This window comes from Austrofundulus limnaeus, unplaced genomic scaffold, assembly GCF_001266775.1.
Source record: "Austrofundulus limnaeus strain Quisiro unplaced genomic scaffold, Austrofundulus_limnaeus-1.0 Scaffold504, whole genome shotgun sequence".
In the NCBI taxonomy this organism is placed as follows: Eukaryota; Metazoa; Chordata; class Actinopteri; order Cyprinodontiformes; family Rivulidae; genus Austrofundulus; species Austrofundulus limnaeus.
In genome coordinates, this window is record NW_013952906.1 from 277327 (window position 1) to 301246 (window position 23920).

General features: G+C 40.7%; 2 protein-coding genes across 2 annotated transcripts in view; one reads left to right on the forward strand and one right to left on the reverse strand.

The window, feature by feature from the left end:
- Positions 1-3156: 3156 nt before the first annotated feature.
- On the reverse strand, positions 3157-18996 carry nup37 (nucleoporin 37). The gene is made up of 10 exons (XM_014025844.1): positions 18894-18996; positions 15213-15406; positions 15011-15132; positions 10255-10327; positions 10021-10115; positions 4708-4798; positions 4046-4230; positions 3910-3960; positions 3422-3515; positions 3157-3334 (listed from the first exon to the last, which is right to left on the reverse strand). Exons 2-10 carry the CDS (start codon positions 15366-15368, stop codon positions 3221-3223), a joined length of 981 nt encoding a protein of 326 aa, XP_013881298.1. The 5' UTR covers positions 15369-15406; positions 18894-18996; the 3' UTR covers positions 3157-3220.
- Positions 18997-19197: 201 nt separating this feature from the next.
- Positions 19198-23920, forward strand: part of parpbp (PARP1 binding protein) — a 12343-nt gene continuing 7620 nt past the window's right edge. Inside the window, exons 1-8 of the mRNA XM_014025843.1 lie at positions 19198-19279; positions 19595-19750; positions 19993-20229; positions 20320-20424; positions 21097-21267; positions 21367-21521; positions 23290-23473; positions 23578-23759. Coding sequence (XP_013881297.1) covers positions 19601-19750; positions 19993-20229; positions 20320-20424; positions 21097-21267; positions 21367-21521; positions 23290-23473; positions 23578-23759 — 1184 coding nt within the window. The 5' untranslated portion in view covers positions 19198-19279; positions 19595-19600. The remainder of the gene's footprint in view (positions 19280-19594; positions 19751-19992; positions 20230-20319; positions 20425-21096; positions 21268-21366; positions 21522-23289; positions 23474-23577; positions 23760-23920) is intronic.

Here is a 23920-nt window from a genome sequence, read left to right on the forward strand (position 1 = left end):
TTTTTACCTGGATTACTGAGATGCATCAGGACATATTTTAAAAAAATTACAAAACTTAATAGCCAACAGTATTTTTACAGTCTTTATTTTACACTTAAAATAAATGTTATCAAATAAAGTTTGATGTTTCAGCTAATCAGGGATCCCTTTAAAAAGACAAGAAAGGCAAATGCCACAACCTAGCAACATTTACTTTACAATTAATAATAGTCGGTGCCCAACAAATTAGCTTTTGAGAAAATGTATTTTATCTGTTTTTTAAACTTTTTTATAAAATGTTTGCAAATCTAAAATATAAATGTCAAATACAGCCACTCATGCAAAGTCAGAGGATTAAAGCTCCAACTCAACGACAAAGACAACCCAAGAAAGCAAAAACCTTCCAATTTCTATTTATTGCAGAAGAAAGCTTTTTAAAAGGCACATTTCAAATCCCTAAAATTCTACTGTGTTCATCTGTACAACCCATTTCTATTACTAGAGATTGGTCAGATTTGTGCCCCTAAAACAAAAATCCCCAAAAATGAGTTGGAATTCAGATTTTGCAACCTGTTTAGATACTTAAAGTTTGTATACTAAACTTTAATTCAGGATTTGTCATGAAGCTTTTAAAATCAACATAAAAAGATCAAAATGAAGAGAAAACAAAGACTTTTTGCACTAAACTTAAACCTCTTTTCTTTTTACTTTAAGCATCAGGTTCYAACTAGAATACATGAAGTCTTGACATGTTGTGTGACGGTTGCACAAACAGTTTATATTTCAGCTAACTCCAGTGGAAGCAAACAGTCTTCTTCTCATCAATATCACCATAAATTGTTTCATTGTGGTGAAAGAAAAAAAAACTACTTCAAAGAGACCTAAWCTCTGTCTTTGTTTCCCCTCAAATGAATCACCTCATTACTTTTGTTGAGTCAGGGATTAAAGCTGGCGGGCCTGCAGAAGAACCGTCTAAAGGAGGGAGATTAGGAGAAAGTTGAGTTTTAAGGCGGTCTGATTTCACTTTCATCAGTTTGTTATAAACTAACATGAGGCTGCTTCACTGAGGCCACTTCAGAAGTTTCAGCACCAGAGATTGTTGGATTGAAAAGATGAAGCTGAGAGAAGCAGCTTACTGCCAACAGATGGCATCATTGAGTCATGGGACCTCACAGAGATTCATGACTCATGTAAAAGCAGAGACTAATGTTTGAACTGTGCATCCAAGAATATAGAAGACTGAGGACATGTTAGACAACATATGGATCCTACTTATTTTTTCAGTTCTTCCTTCTTCAGGGGTCTCCACGGTGAGTCATCCTCCATCTCACTCTGTCCTCTATCTGTATTCCCACTGTCCCTCCAATGGACATGTCTAAACCATCTCAGTCTGGCCTCTAAATGCATCTCCCAGTCATTTCTGTGCTGTACCCCTGAGGATCTCCTTCCTGATCTTATCCATCCTCGTAACTCCTAAGGAAAACCCCAACATCTTCAGCTCTGACACTTCCAGTTCTGTCWCCYGTCTCTAAACWATGCAACACTGGTCTCACTGCTGTTCTAAACCTTTCCTTTGACTAGAGGCCGTTGTAGGTATCTCAACAACAGTCTGTTGACATCTAACATGGCATCTTGCTCAGTGTTTGTGTGCTGAGTCAACACTCAATTCGCTGGACTGTAGACAGGTGCATGAACTGATAAACAGCCCAAATCTAAGGCTTGGGAAAGCTCTTATYGCCGTGACAAGGAAAATTTCAAGTACATTGGTTGGAGTCCTAACTGGGCACAACCTGCTCAWYCACCACAAAATGGTGATGGGACTCCATGACAATGGTCTGTGTGATGCCTGTGGCACTGAATTGAAGACATCTTTGCACTACTTCGACCACTGCCTGGCTCTGAGCAGTCAAAGGAAAATAATTCTTGGGGACCCTTTTATGGATCCTGCGAAGCTCAGAACACTGAATGTTTCTAACCTGGTGTTCTTCATCTGAGGGACGAGAAGGTTTACACAAAGCTCAGTGTCTTATGGGGAGAGCAATGGGCCCAGTTACGAGGCCCCCGCTCATGTGGGTTCTTATCCACCCCCACTCACCATACAATACCAAACCTTTCTTTTGACCTTTGCTGCCACCCCTTTGTCACAAATCTCACTCTTGTTCACCTCTTAACCACACTCAGTTTTCCTAGATAGTCCAAAGTACTTGGAAATCCTGCACCTTTGTGAACTCTGCTCTGTATAGCCTGATTGTTCCACTTCTTTCATTTACACACATGSATTCTGGCTACGGTTGACATTCRTTCCTCTTCTAAGCRCATACCWCCACCTCTCCAAGTTCTCTTCCACGGGAAGATTCCTGCCTAAYTTCATCCRTTAKTCTGTCCATCACCAGACCAAACAAGAGGATCAGAGCCGATWCTTGATGTAGTCCCACCTTCACCTTGAAGTTATCCACATCTCACAGCTGTCCTGCTGTCTCCATATGTATAACCAGTCCAACATASTTCTATGCCACTCCCGATTTACTCACACACCACAGCTCCTCCGTGTCTTCAAAGCAAAGACAGTGTCAGTGTTGCTTTCTTGGTGTAAAAACCACACYGTTGCTCTTAAAATCTTTAAATCTTWTCCAAATCTGGGTTCGACAACTCTCTCCTGGATCTTCACCAMATTATTTCCTCTGTAGTTGCTACAACTCTGTACATCCCCCATTTATTTAAATAGGTGCCAGCACACTTTTCTTCCACTCCTCAGGCATTTTCTCACTTTGATATTTAACATATTGATCCTACTAATCTGTGGAAACTGTCAAAGTCAGCACGAAGAAATATTTTAAAACTTTCTGCAGTTTTATTCTTATATGYAGAACTGAAATCCTGAATTATTAGTATCTCACCTACATGAGAACTCGCTCAGAGGTTTGGAGTCAAGCAGATGTTTCCCCCAAGACCAAAACAATACTGCTTTACTTACAATACTTTGTGGAGTTTGAATGAAAGATTGATGTCATGTAATTATGAGCTGTGGTGGAAAACTGAAGTGACAGATACAGAAGTGAACATCAAATGCAAAGAAGGCTCAACCAATCAGAWACGTTAACCTCAATCTGACCTGAATAGGTTCAGAATTGATTTTAGGAYCACAGTTTTCCATCAAAATCCAGACAGAGTCAAAAGTCCTCTGAAAAATAGATTTTATTGAACGCTGGCTAAAACACAAACGATACATCCATTCATCCCATTACATCTCAGTCATCCAGAAGCACAGTTTCCGGTCGCCACCGACCACGCAGAGTGGCAGCGTCCGGTGCCAGCTGAGGCCAGATCCGACTGTAGAYGACCCGATCATCACCGGCTGCAACAGACAACATGATACGACTGAGTTTAGCCACAGAGAACTTAGAACTGATCGTGAGCTGGACTTTGAGGAGATGGCACYAACCTGAGGGTGGCCAAGATGATGGATGAATAACTGACTACTGATTTTACCAGGACATCCGGTGGTCGCAAAGAGGTTTTCATTGGCAAGAGACCATCTGAAGAGGAMATCATGTGCACGAGCAAACACAAATGAAAAATGAAAACAAACTGAAAATAAAATAGAATGATGACAAATAAGAACTTTATATAAAGTTTAAAATTCCTCAGGTTTCGCATATTTTTGTCATTTTTCTTTTATTTAACATTTTAGAGGCAAATGTTAGGAAGTGAAGCTTTTCGCCGATTGGTAGGCTGCTTATGTGACATTTAAACAGGGTTTCTGAACGTTTCAGTCAAGTTTAAGACTCTTTAAAGACCTTTGTGATTCTAAAATAAGACCTACATGAATTACAAAAATTACGTTATTGTATTATTTCTTGTAAAGGGAACAAACCAACTTCAAACTCAAGATTCAATCCAGATCACAAACCCAAAACTGGATTTTCTTACTTGAATAGTCGTGCTTTGTCTTTGTGGGCCGGTCTTTTCTCTTGAGGGTAACTGCAAACATAAAAGGCCTGATTAATCCAGAGAAACTCAGATCAACACCCCCATCAGCATCAAACAAACGCACACCCGCCCACACCTGGAGCGCGTTATGTCCCAGATGAGCCAGTCRGTGCCCGCCACGCCGCCGACTTTGACGGTATTGTTGAGGCACCAGTCGGCGGACATGAGTGGCCCGCAGTGTCCGCAGTCCAGAGACAGGATGGCCTGATGGGTGACCAGGTCATAAAAACGAATCGTTCCTTTCTTCTCTGCCACCATCAGCTGGTGAAGATGAACCACAAGGGAGGAAAAACGTTAATCCAAAGTTATTTTTATGTAAATATTCCAAAAAGCCTGAATATTTACATTTTCACCTAATCTTTACAAAAGATTAATTAAATGTAATGTAGTAAAAAAATTATGTTTTCTTCAAAAATTGTCAAACATTCACAGCACAAAGAGGAAATACTTTATGGGATTATGTCAGTTTCTGTTAGTTTTATCCAACTGTTTTTACATAGATGAATGTGACAGAGGAACACACACACACACACACACACACACACACACACACACACACNGGTTGGACCTCTTCATAAAACCCTGAAGTGACAGAAAATCCATTTCTGTCACTGGCAATTACCAGCATGCTGATTCGGAAAAAGCATTGCTACTTTAGATTTCATTAAGTCCTTTGAAGAGCTGAGGTGGCGCTCAATACGGACACACACACACACACACACACACACACACACACACCTTAAACGTCTCCTCTGGATGCCAGCACACGCTGACGCCCGGAGAGCGAAGTCGTAGAACGGCCGTTTCGTTCCCGTCCAGGTCCCACAATCTGTCAGCACGAAATCACACAAGTTAAATTAACAACAAATAAAAATACTTCCTGTTTGAGCTTTGATATTCAGTTTTGGAAGCATCACAATCCGAGAATTTACGAGGAAAYCCTCTACATTTGTTTCATTTCTGTGAAGAAAAAGTCAAACAGGAAATCCAATTAGGAACTTGTAGAGTTGATWTGTTGACTGACTTTTGGCCTGGAATGGAAAACATGTTTTGCTTCCACTTAATTAACAATAAGGGTGGAATTTGAAGTAAATTACTGCTGAAAATAGCATAAACCTTAATTTGTTTGTTTTATGCCTGAAGAGATTTTACCTCCCAAAGGTTCTCATTTATTCTAACAATAATGTACTTCTTGGTATTAACAGGTATAATCCCCCAAAAAATAATCCCTTATTCACACAGTAAGTCTAATTATCTTCTAAAAGAAACAAGTTAATTCCTTTATGCARCTCAATATGAAACATATCTGGTTTTAGCTTTGCACGATGGGGCAGTGATGGATCACATTTAGGATCACGTTGCCCTGCGTTTATCCATCTTCTGCTGTTTGTATTACGTGTGCAAATGATGTATGAAGGTTTGCTTTTTCCTGGGAAAAAAAACTCTCTTTCTCAGGATCGGGGCCCTCAGCTGTGAGGACAGACAGACCCAACAGGCTCCGCTCACAGAGGAAAACGTCTGCCTCGCATTACATTCGGCTACGACAGCAGGGGTGGCGTTTCGCTCCACCCGTACTGCGGCGAATGGTTCGCCGTGGGCGGCCCCGCCAGCGTCCAGAGAGCAAAACAGACGTCAGCAGAGGACGAGCGGCGGTGAGAAGTTGAACAGCTTCCTGCTTTAATCGAAGTGAAACAGAAAGCCTGGCTTTTCTTGATTAACAYGATTTTAAGTAGGACAGCTGCTGTTCCTCCAGCCTCATTTTAGGTCTCCGAGCCAAAAGAAAAGAACAGGATGGAGGTCAGGAGGGCAGCAAGTGATCCTGGGAACAAAAAACAACCARGAAAAGTGTTCTAAAGCCTAAAAACATCTCTGAAGACCTWTGAAACATCAAGAGATGTCGAAAGGATTGCTGGGTTCAGTGAAGTGGTGTGAAGGAGGATAAGTCTCAGACACTGTAAACAACAGAGTCCTGTTCAAAAACCACCTGGAGAAACCTAAACCCTGTTCTTTGAGCATGTAGCGCTACACCCCCAAACACAGCCTGTGCTGAAAGACACAAAAACACTTCACGTACACTCTGCCACATCAGTCGACAACGCTGAAAGGTTCTTTATCAAAGAGGGAGAAACCWGAGCGTTTGGGTTTCTTTGTGTTCATCACAAGTGGAGGAGACAAAAAAAGAATGCCATTAAAACAGCTGAGCAGTCCGGCTGTATAAATCCATCCTGGTGCAGAATATCTCCATCAGCATCTATTCGACATGTAGATCCAAGCTTTGAGGCTCAAACTGTAAACCACAAACACAAACCTTTCAGATCCACACGAGTGCTTGGATTTTATATGTTCTTTCATGTTTTTCTTATTTTTTTCGTACAAAACAGTTGAATTAACGGTTTAAAGAGTGTCAATAACCACATAAACAACAATTGCAGCTAATTGAGTTCAGCGGTGAACTCAGTCAACTCTAAATCCTCTCAGGACCCTGCAGTGCGTCCCTGTGACCTCTAGGTGGCACATTCCTTCCCAGACTCCACCCTGCTCCTCCATAGTCACCCGCTGAGCTGTTACGACTACATCAAGCCCGAGGAAGTGGAGTCTGGTTCCCCCCACCTAGATACTGCAGCGTCAGGTTGGAGCAGAGGCCCCCCGGCACTGCAGGGGACGGCGATGACAAAACTAAGCAAACTTATAGTGGAGGCGGCCTCTGCCAAAGCCAACAGACCGACGGAGAGGTCATGAACCTAMACATGCTGACAGAAAACCTCACTCCCGTTCTGCAGGACCACTTCCCTCCTCCTCAGATTGAGGCTCAGTTTGTGTGGGCTGACTGGAAGGTCGGTCCCCCTCTTGTTAACCCGATCTAGCCCTCGTTCCGCCCCTGTCTTCCTCCCGTGTCCCGTATTTTCTCAACATGACAGACTTTAAATCTTTCAGCAGATGGAGCGCTCTCCTGTTTTCTCTGGACGCCCGGGTAGAGGAAGAGGAGGAGGTTCAGGCGATGGGAGCGGAGGACTTTTTTCTTTCGCTGCGAACACAGACGAGGACAGACCACGGTCCTGATAAACGTCAGAGAGTTTCACAACCAATTCCTTACAGTCGTCGAGATGAAGTGAATATTTCAGGGCGGAAAGAGCAAAACTGAAACGTTGATTTCAAACATTTATGTCTAGTTTTGTTCATTCATGTAGAATGCCTATAAACAGAAATATTCAACCAGAACACAACATAGGATATAAAATTATACCTTAAACCGCCATGTGTATTCTGGTCTAGTGGCTTATGTAAAATTGTTTATTTGTGGGTTTTTTTTGATAGAGTCAAATATGTTTTCTTGGGAGTGTACTTTAGAATAATTCCATTTACTCCRTTTTTCTCTCTCATTGGTTGGTGGAGGACTGTATGGATGGATAAATGAGGGCATAAATTGTAAAGCACTTTGAGTACATTGGCTGGATAGAAAGGTGCTTTAAGTGCAGCCCATTTACGATCGTCATCCCACTGATTGGAAACACTAGACTCTAATTTTACCTTCAACTTAACTGATAATCCTAGARGTTCAGATAATTCTGCCACTCTCAAATATGTAACTTTGGATCATTTCCCTCAATAAATAAATGACCAAGTGTAATATTTTAATGACAGTTGTTTCACTAGGTCTCTATCTACTTTTAGGGTGTGTGAATGGTCACGACTGGATCCTCTATAACTGCAAACATAGGGTGTATCCAGACCTGACACATTTGGTCCGCTTTAAATGGACCAGAGTTTGTTTCCCCCGCTGGTCTGGACCTTTTATTTTTATGCAGGTGTGAATACACTCATGAGAACTCTGGTGCGGATCAAACAACCGGACCGAGACCCACTGTTTGAGGTGGTCTTGGTCCWCTTCCCAAACGAACTCTGGTGCGGTTTGCTTCTGGTGTGAATACAGACCAGACTCAAACCGAACCAACTACATAAAACACGCACCTTTTTGGACTCTACAGGCCACCGTTGCTGAGCTAAATAAACTGAAATCATACCTGTTTTGTCGTCTCCTGCTTAGCCGCTCTGCTGCCAGCATGTAGTGGGTCAGAACACGCAGAGCACCTCATCTCCTTTGGGTCGCGGGACACATTTATTGACGCCGCTCCAAAATTAGAATATCATCATGAAACCACCATTAAATTAGTTGCTTTTGATATTTTAAATGCTATTGCAGTTGTACCATCAGCACAATTGTGCACATCAGAACCGCAGCATGCAGGACTTCCTTGTTTTTTTCTGGGTCTGTGCACTCAGTCCCGCCCCTGTCCTTTCTGTCCAKTGGGAGCAATGATCGTCACCCACGTGGCTTTGTTTACAAGTTATAGTTTGTTTGCAAAAAAGCACAATGTGAATGCAAACYGCACCAAACGAAAAAAATAAAGTCCACTTTTGGTCCGGACCAAAGGACTTTCCTTATGTAATACACCCATAGATTCTGACACCAAGATCATGGCTTTATGTGGCATAAAAACAAGGTTGTAATGCAAAATGTGTATTCCTGTGGTCATTTTGAAAATCCAAGACRGTTGTCATCTAAAATAAATTTTGGTGGTCACCACTTGATCCTTCACCCTTGGAAAAAAAGGGTTTAGACAACAAGATTGTTGCTTATGTAGACTAAAAACCAAGTTAGAGGGCAAAATGGGTATTTTAGCAGCAATTTATAATCCCATAAAMTCCAACAAACGAGACAAAAAACTGAGCCAATGGAATTACTCTAAAATACAATAACAATACCAGCAAACACATTTGATCTACCTTCATAAAAAATAAATAAATAAAAAATAAAATACAGAAGTACATATGCCATTTAACTTTTTACTTCTGCACCAAAAATGTTCTGTTTAATCATTAAAATAACCATCAAAATTTGGTCCATTTAATGGTAAACTGCAACAGTTCTTTGTGACATGTCAACATCACCTCATTAATGATTTGCATAAATCTCCATAAAAAGTATACCTGTTCGGTTTTTAGAATCTATTTTTGTAAGAAGTTGAACAAAAAAATGAAACACTCATATTAGGGGTGCCCTGATAAAAGGGCCAGTCGGTTTATCAGTGCCGATTTCCTTAAATTTGGAAGATTGGAGATCAGCCGATTCTTAAGTAAGATCGGTGGAAAATCGTCTTTTCTACCTCCACAAAGGTCWGAAAATCAGCCACTGTCCCCTTTTGCTCTGCTGTGAGCTCTACCTAATGTCCAGTTAAAAAAGGCTTGTGTTGTTTCAAGGGTACTGTTCAATGTATTTGAATAAAATAACATATAAGTTGTATTGTGACTTTATAACATCTGATAGTGTCAACTATTTAAAATATCGGTATCAGCCAAAATCAGAATTAGCAGATCAGACTTTTTAAAGATTGGTGATCGGAGATCGGCCAGAAAACTGCAAATCGGTGCACCCCTACCCCATATACAAGGTTTTAATTGTGGCTGGAGAAAATGTAAACAATTTCTACAACTTATGATTAAAATTGAAATATAATCCAAATCTCACATTTACCAGAAACCAACTACGAGTGCCAGTTTGATTTGTCAAATGGTCTAAAGAGGAATAGTTATTGCATCCAACTGAACAGATAAAAACAGACAAAAATAGCAGCCACTGGCTATGAAACCAATTCAAAGTAAAACATGAACTTGTTAAGTTCTTCAGCTCAGCTTCTTTCTAAAAAAATGGGTCTTGTGTTTAGGGGGCCGGTCCGTGCACTGACCATCGCTACTGACACAGTTTTTCCACCTCTTCTAGCCTTAATTGAAAAGGAAAATGTAGGAACTTTGTGTCCCCCCTACCCCAGAAAGGAAAAATCTTTCTGCAGCTAATTGGATTTCCACATTTAACCAATTAGCTACAAAGCTGCTCTGTGTATACGCACGGTCACACTGGAGCGTGTTGTGCTTAGCGTCATGTTTCGCTGTGGAAACACAGTCAGGACTTTCTGCACCATTAACAAAGAACAGAACTAAAAAATCAGAAAGTGGGAACGAACACACACACAATCGGAAATAAAACAGTTGGACCTGCAAGTGTGGTCATCGCTGACGGAAGCAATTTGTTTCCCCTCCGTGGGCTCGAACACCAAATGGTTAATGTAGCTGGTGTGGCCCTCCATCACCTAGTCAACAACAAACAGACAATTAATGTTTGCTAAAAAAACAACAACTTTTCTTTACTATACTGTAGTAGCAACTCAGAGTGGGGAAAGCGTAATGACAGGAGAAGTTCTGGCCAATGTCCTCCAGATGTTGCGCTACCTTGACTTCATGCTGCTCCTGAAGATCAGAAGTCAGCAGGCGTAGTTTTCTGTCAGCTGCCGCCGTGCACAATCTGCAGAGAGAGAGAGAGAGAGAGAGAGAGAGAGAGAGAGAGAGAGAGAGAGAGAGAGAGAGAGAGAGAGAGAGAGAGAGAGAGAGAGAGAGAGAGAGATGAAGAGGAAAAGAAAGGACAGATTAAAACAATATACAAAAAAAAAAGAGGGGGAACGGGAAAACACGCTCGGTGACACACGACATTCTCCCTTCGACGTACTGCAGCCGCCTGGGCCTGACACCTCTGAACCAGAGTCTGTGTGTGGCAGGAACTTGGAACGCCATCAGTGGAAACGCTGCCAGGGAGATTCTAATTGCGAGCAAAGATAAACACGGGGAGGGGGGGGACACAAGAACGCTCGCACCATGTACGCGTGTCTTTGTTCGCTGGCCCGGTGCAGAGCCAGGGTAAGGGCTCCCCCCGCCCCCCTCTAATCAGTCCTCGCGTACACCAGCGCCTGCAATTACTCACACAATTACACTAACTCACTTATGACAAGAAAAACACACACGTATCACCAGAATAAACAGACAGCGGTTCACACATTTTCAGGCGCAGGCACAGATGGATTTGGCATGATGTCACTACAAACAGCCTTAACGTAGTTCGGGGTTTTTGCTGCTACAGTAGATTAGATTAGATTGGGACAGGCTCTGAAACTCTAACTAGTGATTTTTAAATAAAGGCAGCTCCTTTTCACCTCAAACTAGTTTTTATTATAAAAACAAAACACTGCATTTTAGCATAAGTGCATCTCAGCTTTAAATAAAAGAACATTTTAAACAATTATCTTCAACTTCCTAATAGGAACAGATGCTTTTTTCCAACTATACAGTTTTCCTTAAAAACTTGAACTTGATCACAATTAAGTACCTCAAGATATTTATAATTTTTGCATATCAAATTAACTTGTGAAAACATTCGTGAACTCAATATTGTAAGAGATTTAGTTTTTTTTAAGGAGTTTGAAATGTTTATGTAAGAACCCCAATATCCCACCATTGATTCTGTTCTTTAGGGCTTTAAGTGTTTTAAGTTGTGAACTTGTTTAATTGCTTGAACAATTTAAATTTGGAATTTAAAGATTAACAATAACCTTGGCTTTTTGTTAAAGTAGAGAAACAATCTGGAGTGAGTGTGACTAACACCTTCAWTGGACTGATAATTCTCTACAAAAGTTAGATAGTGCCTTCCTATTTTAAATGTGGAATAATTTGGGAGGTGAGTGGTCATTGTTTTTTTATTACTTGAAGGCCTTGTTACTAATAACTAACTCTGAATATATTTTTCTTTTATCCTCACTTTTTACGTGTATCAAACACAAGGTCTGTGGGCCAAATGTGGCCCACCACAGCATTTTACGTGGCCCACGAGAGCTTCAAAGATAAGTTAATGTCTTAAAATAAGTTGCTTTTAAAACCATAAACTTCATTTCTCATAATGCATATAGATTACTTTATAATGAATGACGGCACCCCACCACTAGGTGGAGGTGCACAGGGTTCAAAAGTAGCAGGCGGGTGCAGAAATTTGCTGCGTAAAACCTGCATTTCATTGCATTTTCACCGACTACATTTGCTGAAGCTCAGTTGTATTGGGAAATGGGAATTTCCCACTTACAAATTGAAAATTTAAATTGGAATGTCCCCTCTGATGGGAATTCCCTGTTGGAAAGTGGGAGAGTTCAGATTTCAAGATATTTGCTCACCACAACTCAACAGCGAGTAAAACTCTCTTTCTTTTACTTTTAATAGTATTTCTGTAGTATTTATTTCACATTTAGTCAGTTATATGCAGAGTACTTTTCAGTATTTATAAGAGGATGTGTTAAAATGTTTCTATGCAGAAAATACCACGTAGAGCTCASTCATTGTTTGTTAGTGGTGCTCAGCCATAACAACAAGAAGAACGTGACGCTTTGTTTAGTCAACTTTAAACACGAAACATTGAAGTTTATTATAACTGGCCCTTTGAGGACAACCATAACGCTCATGTGACCCTAAATGAAAATCAATTTGACACCCCGAATTAAGATGGATGTGTCCCWGAATTTGGGAATAATCATCAACTAACACCATGCAAGTCCACAGGAGCTCCCTTWCTAGGCTAAGGGACTGATGATGATGAGGAGGAATGCCATAAAAAGCAGGCAATCAAGTCAATGCCTGTTTCTGTCTGTGTGTTAACATACCACTTTTATTAAACAACTCTAATTTCTTTATTTAATAGCATTTTAAGGAACTTCACACACCTTCGATTACAGCAGATGTGAAACACATAAATGACACAATACTTTAAAAATACAGAATGCTTAAAAAGTTGTGATTTAAAACAGTCCTGAGGAAATAGATCCACAGATTTTTAAGGCATGTAATTTACTGATTAGTGTAGAGTCCCAGTTTCCTGGTAGTCATATCTGTGGCCATCCTGGGATCCGATCCTCAGACCATGAACTGCGTCCTTTCATGCCATGCTYATCTTTCTCCCCCTCATTTATTCTCATCTCCTTAGAGTCAGCGTTCCAAGAAAAGCCAGTTGTTTAGCATGTTGGCTACTGTGTTTACTAAATGACAGCCAAGGATGAAAAATGAGTGTGTGTGTGTGTGTGTGGTGGAAGGCTGTGGTTTTATTAGTCTTTGGGCTTATGTTCAATACAAGCTGCTGTGGTGGCAGCTCGAAGCCCCTCCCCTCTCCTCTCAGGAGGCCCGTGAGAACGTTGTACTTTTCCTGGAAGGCACAGCTACGTGCCAACTGAAGGGAGAGCTTGAACCTGAGCGGGTTCTCATCAGTGCAATAACATGTGAGCACGTCACAGCGCTGGCTCAGGGGTCCTTTGGTGTAAACCGCAAAAGGCAAGGAATTATCGTCRCCTTTCCTTTTCGATTATAGAAAGCCTTAACGTCTCCTGGGAGAGAACGCAGATCCTTCTCATCCACGGGCTCCAATTAGGAAAACTCTTTCTCCTCTTGTCTAAAGCCACCTGAAACCATTTGACTCGGTCATTGAATCACCAACTACTTGATGTTTTGAAAAAACAAATGAAGATTAGGCCAGGCTTTATGACAAGGACTCTACTTTTCTTGTTTTACATGATCATATAATACATTTAATCTTGTGTTTCCATTAAACATATAGTTATAACAAATTTAAAACAGTATGAATATAAATCTAGGGTTTAAAAAAAGGGAAAAAATTGTRTAGGTCTTCTGGACGGGTTCTTCTCTAATGAAACGTTCCGTCTCTTCTCCAAGAGACTTGCTCTGTTTGTGCCGGGGCATCAGATCCAGTGCCCCGGCACAAACAGAGCAATGTTGTATATGCTGTTAAGTGCCAGGAGGACTGCGACCAGTTATACATCGGGGAAACAAAGCAACCACTGTTCAAAAGAATGTCCCAACACAGACGAGCTACATCTAATGGCCAGAACTCTGCAGTTTTCACTCATTTACAGGCCAGCGGTCACTCTTTCAGAGATGAGGATGTTCTCATTCTTGATAGAGAGGAACGTTGGTTTGAGAGAGGAGTAAAAGAAGCCATTTTTGTGAAGAAAGACCATCCATCATTAAACAGAGGTGGAGGCCTCCGTTTTCAGTTGTCCCCCTCCTACAGCGCGGCCATTGCCAGTATCACTCCACCCCCTGTTAACAATAAGTGTTAATTAGGTGTCAACAATAGCCATGTGATGTGTCAGTCACATGGAGGCAGGGCTTAAAAGCCTGAATTTTGCCTGAAACTCTCAGACTGAAGAAGTCTCTTGGAGGAGAGACGAAACGTTTCATTAGAGAAGAACCCGTCCAGAAGACCTAYACAATTTTTTTCTTTTTGATTTTTTACCTGGATTACTGAGATGCATCAGGACAAATCTAGTGTTTATTATCCAACTAAAAATATTATTGTGGACACTCAAATAATTTATTTTAAACTGAAAGCTTGTTGGAAAAAAGTTTGTCCCGTTAGCCGATGCMCTTCTGTTGTGTACGTGTAAATAAACAAATTAAAAGACTTTGTTTACGAGGATGACAGCAATCACGTTTCAAAAATATATATTTAGATTTCCAGTGACAGAGAGATAAAGTTTTGCTACCTTGTGTTGTTTTATATGCTGTGCACAAAAGGTGTATAGAGTACAGCACATAACTAAGTAAAAGTACAAATACTTTAACAGAAAATGACTTGGGTGAAAATGAAATTTTGTGGCGTTGTAATGATGTGTGTTAAATTTTAAAGTAAAAACATAATTTTTATGTTTTGAATGTAGCAAAATAAAAAGTAAAAGTTAGAATAAAAGAAAAATAGATCACTTAACTACTGTTACGCCTGTGCTGAACATACAAGGTTGTGTACTAAAAAGACACAAGAAACACCAATGACTATTTTTTTTCACAAGATAAAGGCTAATTTTTCCAAAGAGCCCATTGTTAAATCAGCTCAACAGAATGACATAAAGAATACTGATTTTGAAAAGAAAACAAAAATAACAATTGAGCACCAACAATCAGCTCCCAAACTAACTGGACACCTCACACAAAGTGTTTGTCCTGACTCGAACATTAAGAAGCACCTGAGCAGCCAAAATGCTCATCAATAATACCACCATAAAAATAAACTGAACTCCTGCACATGGATGTTGCTTTCTTCATACAGTGTATCACACAAAAACAGGCATTTATTAGTCAAGTTGTATAGGATAATCATGTCCACCTGACAGTAGGGATCCTGTCCAGCCGAGACTCGGGACTCCAAGCCAGAGAATCGACACGCAGCTCGTGATGAAACGCTCGAAGAACGTTGAACTCAACTCCCTCCACCTCCGTATCCTCCTCCTACGGAGCAAACTCACGTTTGAAGATGAAGAGAAACAATGCAGCAGGTAAGTACATCGGTGTGAAGCTGAACCTCTTACCTGGAAGAGACAGGTGCCCACCACCACATACTGGTTTCCACCGTAGGCCAGGAGAGAGGCAGGGATACCCGAGCTGAAATGACTGAACTCAACCACATGGACGTAGTCCTCACATGGCACTGTGTAACTGGGACTGCGAGCGGAGTCCTCCTGCATGTTGTGGTGCTGGTAATGCGGCTTTGGACCAAAGTTCTCTGTAATATATTAGTGAACAATTGAATTATAGAGTGATAGTATGTTCCTCAAATCATTTTAGAGTATTTATTTATTTATTTATTTATTTATTTTTGTAGTGGGGCATTGTTTAGGTAAACGCACAATTTTCTTTGACATCCATATGAATGCTGGGACCAGCAGGGATTACCTAAAGCAGGGGTGTCCAAACTGTTTTTAGTGAGGGCCAAATACAGAAAAATGAACAAAGGGCCGGGCCACACACAAGAAGTGACATATTGATACATCAATAATGTGTGTATTTCTAACTCACCTATTGGGCTTAAGGTCACTGTGATTTGTGATTTTTATCCATTTTTGCAGAAATATCGCCCGCGAGGGGCTGCACCTGCTTGCAGGTATAAAACCCAGTGCTGAGCCTCCAGGACCAATTCCACCTGATCAGATCTGTTCCGTTTACTGCCTGGAACAGATCCATCAGGTGGGTTTCTGAAWTTTTTTTGCATTATTGCAGAAATATCGCCCGAGGGGTGTTTAGCAGGCAGGCGGCTATAAAACCCGGTGCTCAGCATCCAGGACMRGTTCCACCTGACTGGATCTCTTCCTTTTATTCCCCTGCATCAGCACCAGCAGCCCCGTGCTGAAATTCAGCTGTTTCACCCGCTGGAGCTCGCCCGCCGACATTTGACCACTTATATCTCCACGGGGGAACATCCCAGGAACTTGCAACCAAACCAGATTGTAGCGCAGATCCACAGCTTTAAAACAAGCCCCTTCCGCCCGGATCAGACGCTCAGAGCCAGAGCTAGAGGCTCCGCAAAAAATGGACTGCTTCTTGTGCGGGCCATATTCAATTATATTTTCAGAATTTAATAAAAACGGTATGTAGTTTGGACACCCCTGACCTAAAGCATCAAAATACCAGAAATGCGTTCTCAAATATCTGCAAATATCAATTTTTACATATTTTCCTTACAAAACATATTTTCCTTTCAGTACAAATGAAAATATAGCCTTTTTAAACTTTTGCATGGTAGAAACAGAAGCTGCTGTTCACATTAGTGACAAACAACAGTAACAACAGCTTTTTGACAAGTTTAAAGTTTCTTTAAAATACATTAAAAATATTTTAAAATAAACAACAAAAAATTTGATAAAGTGCAAATTAAAATATAACTGTATCTGCAATGGTATTTGATAATGTTTTGAACTTTTAAAATACTGCATGATAGAACTAGAAGTTGCACTTCATACTAGTGACAAACTTTGGCCTTTTTTGATGGGTTACCTTCATTTTTGCTTTTACTTTTCATTTAAAATAAGTTTCCATTTTCGGCAGGTTTCTACATTTCTTCTTCTACATGTTAAAAAGTTGTTAAACAACTGAGTGGCGCACTACTGCTACTAGTGGTGAGAAAGTGTATTGCAACTTATCAAAATCAATGTGGTCCCACTGCCCTCTGCGACCCAAAGTGAAAAACTGTTGTCCTTTTGAGGCCCTCAAGGTGGCGCTCGCGGCCCACAATTGGGACGCGTCCCATGGGTTAAGAATCTCTGATTTAGGGTTCTGGATTCTTCGGACCTCCTAAACCAGGGGTGTCAAACTCCAGTCCTCGAGGGCCGCTATCCTGCATGTTTTAGAGGTTTTCCAGCTCCAACACACCTGATTCAGTGATTGAATTAACTCTTCAAATTGGGCAGAAGCCTGTTAATYACCCAGCGATCAAAATCTGGTGTGTTGGAGCAAGAAAACCTCTAAAACATGCAGGATAGCGGCCCTCGAGGACAGGAGTTTGACACCCCTGTACTCACTTACTCCTCTGGCTGATAAATCTGCCCTATGCAGAGGTTTTTTTTTTTTTTTCATAAATACTACAGTGTGTCAGTGTTGATATAATATGATGTTTTTTGCTTTTTTCCTCATCTTCCCTTGTGTGGTTTTTTGTTTTTCTGTTGTTAAGGTAGCGCAACTGTGTTTGCTGCATGACCGGTCTTAACTGGCCCCTCCCCCCTTCCCTGAATGTAATGAAATGAAATTTTATTTGAACATGATACAATATAAAAACAAAATAGTGCACAGTAACAAGAAGTGCATAAAAAAGAAAAAAAATACAGATTTTTGTTTTAATTAACATATCATGCTCAAAATGGGGTAGGAAGAAGTAAGAACTTATGAACTCCTACCCCCTAAACACTTGAAAACTTTACAGTCCTACTGACATTAAAAAAATCAAAGTCAAAGTGGCAGTTAGCAGTTACTAATATTTACCTATACATTTTCCCATTTTATGCTTCCCATTTCCCATTTCCCATTTCCCATTTCCCATTTTCCAAACCCTTACACCAAGTTGTTATCTGCAATAAAGACATTATTGCTTTCTCTCACCCATATGTGTAATTCTATTGAAAATGACCTCCTTGTATTTTCTTTTGAATTGTATTAAACTATTGCTTTGTTTTAAATCTTCATTTAACTTGTTCCATAACTTTTATACCTTTAACTGAAATACAGAAGCTTTTTCTTGTTGTTCGGAAATTGCGGAACTTGAAGTTTGAGTGACCCCTTGAGTTATACCCCACTTCGTGTACAGCACGTTGAGAATTTATTTCTGTGAAGGGCGCTATATAAATAAAACTTTACTTACTTACTTACTTACTTACTTGTAAATATAATCACTCAAATTACATCACTTTAATTTTCTTAAATATTTTGACAATAATTGTTGAAAATGACTGATTATCATTTTATGAGTAATTTATTCAGTGTTTTGACAAATGCAATACTTACATTATGATTAACACAATTTAAGTCCAGTCTGAGTGAATATAATCTGGAGGTTTCTATTACATCACTTTGATAACTTTATTTACTGTACCACTTTACATTTTTACTATTTTAGATTTTTATCTTATGTAACAGCTGTATCCTATGTTCCTATGCCTCAGTCTCACAATAGACATTTAAAGTGTGTAAAGTCATGATCTTTTAAACTCAATTTAAAAACACACCAAACTACTTATTCATGATAACTTAACTATATATGAAAATAATTAATGATCTAAAATACTGTCTCAGTCTTGAAGTTACAGTTAAAACACTTTTAAACCAGGCAGACTGGGGTCAGAAACAGTAGGAATAGTTAGGGTTCTGTTGCTCACTCTTTAACTCGGTAAATATCAAAATGGACATAAGCTGAATTAAAGCAACATCTGAAGTTATGGTACAAATAGGTTTTGAAAACGACCCCATCAACTGTTCTGACAACACTGTTCGTATTCGGGTTGTTGTGGACACAGTGTTGTACGTTTTATCTTCACACAGTAAGGTGTTTATCCAACGCATTGGATTAAAATAATCACCTAGCGGCGAGCTAAACATCCGAATGCTGCTTTATTCGGTATTTTTAAGCTTTCAGTACTTAGGCTAAAACCTTAATAACACAATCTTTAAAAGATAAAAGAGGGCATGTTTCAACCCTAAATACGGGAATTGTATAAGTACTTTACCCAGACAGTTTTCAATGGAAACGCTGTGGCTGAATCGAACACAGCGCGCCGTGGAGCTGTTTGCAGTCTTTTTCCGGGTGCGTCACGGAACGTACCATTGATTGAAGAARAAAGGGGGTGGTTCAAGCAAATGTAACCTTTAAATATAGATTCATTTTTAAGTTATTAGGGGAAACAAGAGTTTTGAATTATTTATATATTAAACATAACCCTGTGATTTGTTATTAACTTGTGAAATGTGACATATTGAAAAAGAAAGAATTATCTGGGCTCACCCACCTGCCTGCTCCAAGTTGATTGGCCGGAAGAAACCAGACGTCAACTGGTTTAAATGTTTGAAACCAGTTGCTTCCTTGTGGAGTTTTGATGCTGCAACAATTTAACAGGTTAGAACCGTTTTAACCAACATTTTCTTTGTGTTTTTATGCATTATGTATCTGTAAACATTATGTGTAAAAAAAAAAAAAAAGAAAAAGTACGAATGACGAACGATATTTATTATGAAAAAAAAAGTATTGTAAATTAAATGAGGACATATGACTTTTGAAGTATAAAATGAAGTATAAAGACAAACTTATTTTAAATTAAGCATTGTTTTTAGACTTGCTTTCAAGATTACAAGTCTTATCCTTTTATGTGGTTTAATTTAGCTTGAAATGGACCAAAGAACTAGATGTGGAGAGTATTTTCTTTTGTTTAAGGAAATCATGGAAGTGTTTGGGGATCGTATCAAGCTGGTGGTGAAAACCTTCAGGAGGGAGTGCCACAGGGTTCTGCAGTCAGAAAGAACCACCATTCATGGAGCTGACGGCATGCTGATGATGCTGCAGCTGGCCATGGCAGAAGTTAATAAGCAGGTAAATGTTTATCCTTCTTTATTTGCTCCACATGAGCCCCATCATCCTCATCAGAGCAGAGTTCAATTGAACCATCAGGCTGATTGTCATCACATCCATAACTGATGACGTTACCACAGCTTTCCAACTGAGACATTGCTTGTTTTTGGACAGTGGCAGAACATTTTTCTGCTTTTGTAGCTGATTGGTTGCAGGCCGTTTAGTAATTACAGCTTTCGTTGTCTTCTCCCCTCCTGCGACAGCTTGGCGGAGAGTTCAGAGTGGCTCTGAGTGACGTCCTGATGGCCTGGAAACACTTATTGTTAGGCAAACTCCACCTGCCGCCCCCCAGCTCTGCACGCTTGGAGAACTATGATCTCATCCTGGAGGCATACGAATCCCTCCTGAAGCGCTCCAACACCATGGATCTGGTTGACGTTCTCTCCATGTACAAACAGCTGAGAGTGGTGGACTCTGACCCAGAGGAGCCTGTAAGCCCGGTGAGCTGGTTAAAATSTGTCTGATTGTGGCTACTGAGTTAAAGATACGTTTGTTGAATTTATCTCTGTTTTCTTTATTCTTTTGTCAAGACCCAGCTGTTTGACTTTCTAACCAGTAACGTCGAGGTCCCAGATTTGCCAGACTCATCAGTCACTTCAACACCGTCTAGTAAAAGCAGGTCCTGCAGCTTCCAGGTAGACCCATTAAAAAAACATCCCCTCTCCTTTTCTGCCCTCATTAAAAGTTGTTTAAGCAACTCAACCATCGTTTTACCTGCAGGCAATAATCATTTTTCTGTCTTTTCTGTCTGGAGTTCATCCTGTTCTCACTAACAGGAACTTTACATCGTATGACTTGGATTTAAGAGCGCAACGGGAATTCAATTACCGCAGAAATGTTTAAAACGYGGCACAGAGTGGAGCTTCTGCAACCCAGTCTCCTTCCTTTTCTGTCACTTGCTAATTTATGAGTTTTCAGCCCAAGTCCTGCTGCTGTATTACCACTTATATGGTGATGTCACCATGAGGAGTTTAAAGCTTGTTTGAAGGAGTTTCACTCAGGAAGCTACTGACGGTTCATGAAAACCATCTCTGCACATTTGGATAAATACCACCTTAAAGAGGAAATAGTTTTGTTTCTGTTGTAGCTAAAGCTAAAAAGAATCTGGCTTCAAACTCCTGAAGTCAAATCCCAGATTTTATCCCACACATAAAGCAGTAAAATAGTTGTTTTAACGCTGGGAATTTTAGTCTTTCATTCCCAGATTTTAAATCTGTGTTCAGCTAAGCTGATCTACTGCAAATGGATCTTAAATCTGCTCCTAAGAAAACAAAATATTGCCTTCATCCCTCTGTTTATTGTAAAAGGTCAAAATGGCTGTGAGACGAGTGTTCTGCTCCTACCTGAGTTTGCTGGTGAACTCCAAAAACGACCTGGCCTTGGCGCTCACCCTCGATGTCCCGACTCGATCTCTGGGACAACAGGCGTTTACTGACATCAAGCACGCCGCGTATAACAGCAAAACGTCTCTGTTCTTGGTAAGAAACGTCTGTATTTATACTTCACAGCACAAGAAAACCACAGTCGGAGCTCCAAACATTTTTAGGTCTTTTTTTTATTTTTTTTTTTTTTTGCAGGCTGTGACATCTTTTATAAGAGCCATCCAGCTTGGAGGAAAGGGCTACGCTCCAGCAGAGTCTGATCCACTCAGGAAACATGTCAAGGGTCTGTCCGGCTATGTCCAGTTTCTAGACAACCTGGAAGAAATACTGGGGGAGAGTCCTGACCCAAGGTACGCAGGGTGCCACCTAGGTGTTAGTCGCTCCCTGCTATTAGCTTTAGTTAAAGCTATAATCCAGCTATTTTGACTGGAGTTCCATGGAAACATAAAAACTGGCCAGGGATTGCTACTCTGGAACGTGTGGGCGGATGGATGGATTTTTAAAGGGGCAGTATCATGTAAAATCAACTTTTTTGAGTTTTATATCATGTTATAATGTTAAACTCTCATAAAAAAAACATGCCCAAAGCCTTGCTCTGACTCATTCATGCATGTTTGAGAAATCTTGCAGTGTTTTTAGGAAGCCATGCTGAGGAGCAAAACGACAGGTGGGGACCAGAAACGCCTTTGGGACGTGTCTTTAAGCTGAACTTCCTCATGGCAGAGCACAACCCCCTCCCCACACACCCCGCCCATGACACCTGCAGGCTCTCGGGTGAAAGTGAAAGTGAAACCTAACTCTCTGCTGAGCTCTCAACATTAGTTCTCACTCAGTGAAGCTCTTTTCAGATTAAAACTACCTTTGAGGAAATGTATTTTCAGATGCCAAGTAAACTGCATCACAGTGCACGCGCAACCCSCYCCYSCGYSTTAAACACAGCATTTTAATAACAGCTAAAGGTGACATAGATACTTTATTATGGTATAGTATTTAAATATATGCCTGAGAAACACATAATATTGGCCCTTTAAAGCTATAGTCCAGGTATTTTGACTGGAGTTCCGTGGAAACGTAAAAACCGGCCAGGGATTGCCACTGTGGAACGTGTGGGCAGATGGATGGATTGTTAAAATTCTGGAGACAAGAGTTCTAAAGACAACTGCAATCTTGGCTTCGTTCTGACTAGTTTTTAGCTCGTCAGTTCTGTTGGATGTAAACCATATTTCTCTAAATTGAGGCCCTTCTAACTTATTCACAGAATCACACTTCAGTATGGTCAGAATATTTGTTTAAGGTAGCTTTGAGAGGAGAAAACCATAAATGAAAATGGCCCAGAAATGAAATGACGTTACGTACCAAATGTCCAAACCTCTTTGTTGCATATCCCCTGAGTAGGCAAGTGCACTAAAGCCTGTAAGAAAATCCTGCTGTAAAAGTTGGAGAGTCGGTGGTCCGGCCCTGATCTGACACCAAGTAACAGAATCGTTTGGGAAAACAGATGTTCGCTGAACAAGGAGCCCTGAACTCACCACACAAGGTGTTTGCATGAGGAAACACAGTACTCTACTGAGAACATAAAGGCCTGTTTAAAGATTGGCCAAAATAAAAAGACTCTGCCCAAACAGAGATAATGTGATTGTGTTATGGCTCAATCTAGTTAAAGCAAGTGCTGCAACAAAACATCATCGTCTCAGTGTTTAAATAATGGATCAACTCAGTCATCTCTGATAATCCTGTTTGTTGTGAAGCCAGAAAACTGGACATTAAGAATTAATCTGTAAAAACACAGACTAATCTGTGGAGTTCAGGGTTTGATCATCAAAGCGAGGGACAACCGAACAAAGCCAGGCTTTGATGTGGCAAAAACGAACGTGCTTTAACCATCCGAATGTTATCTCAAGAGGTTCTGATAGGAGTTGGTTTTTGGATTTCCAAGAAATTACACCAAGCAGCAGAGCAGGTGGATTGCAGGTGCGCCATCTCCTCAACGACGATGAGTTGACAAAAACTGAGCTGGTATCACCACAGAGGAGGCAGATTTTAAATGAAATGTCACGTTTAGAAATATCGATATAGCTTTTCTTCTAAGCTGAGCCCATATTTCTGTTGCACTCTCAGCGTTTGTGGAGCCAGGCTGCTGTCGGCCATCAGGGCTGCGCTGGTGAAGGGACGCAGCAGCGGAGATGCTGTTTACGCTGCGGCAGAACACGCTACAACCGAGCTGAAGGAGAGGATCGTCCAAATTCATCAGCTCCAGAAACAGACTGCTAACGAGCGTGGGACAGGGATAAGTCCTGCCAGGGTAATGTATAATCTCTGGATTTCCAGCTTCCTCTTCTTGAATACAAGACTTTTTTTTTTTTGTCTATCCTGACTGGAAGCCGTTTTTTTTTTTTTTATCTTCAGCCGAAAGCATATGCGGTCAATCACGCCACTGCATATGTAGGTCGAGACACTGTGAAGGTGCTCGTGTCGCTGCTGGACGAAGAAGCGCTGGTGCCTCCGTGTCCGAACAAGGCAGACCTGCTGTCTGAGGATCAGCCYGTCCTCAGTGGAGCCGAGGGAACCTGCATCCTCATGCTGTTCAGGTTTGTTACACCGACTCCTGTAGGAGAACTTGTTTGTCCTCCATGGCTGATGTAACAGCCGATAGGCAGTGTTGTATAAAGTACCACAAAGTGATACTTGAGTAAAAGTACAAGTATCTTACCAAAAAATTCCTTTGGTAAAAGTTAAAGTCTCCTTTAGG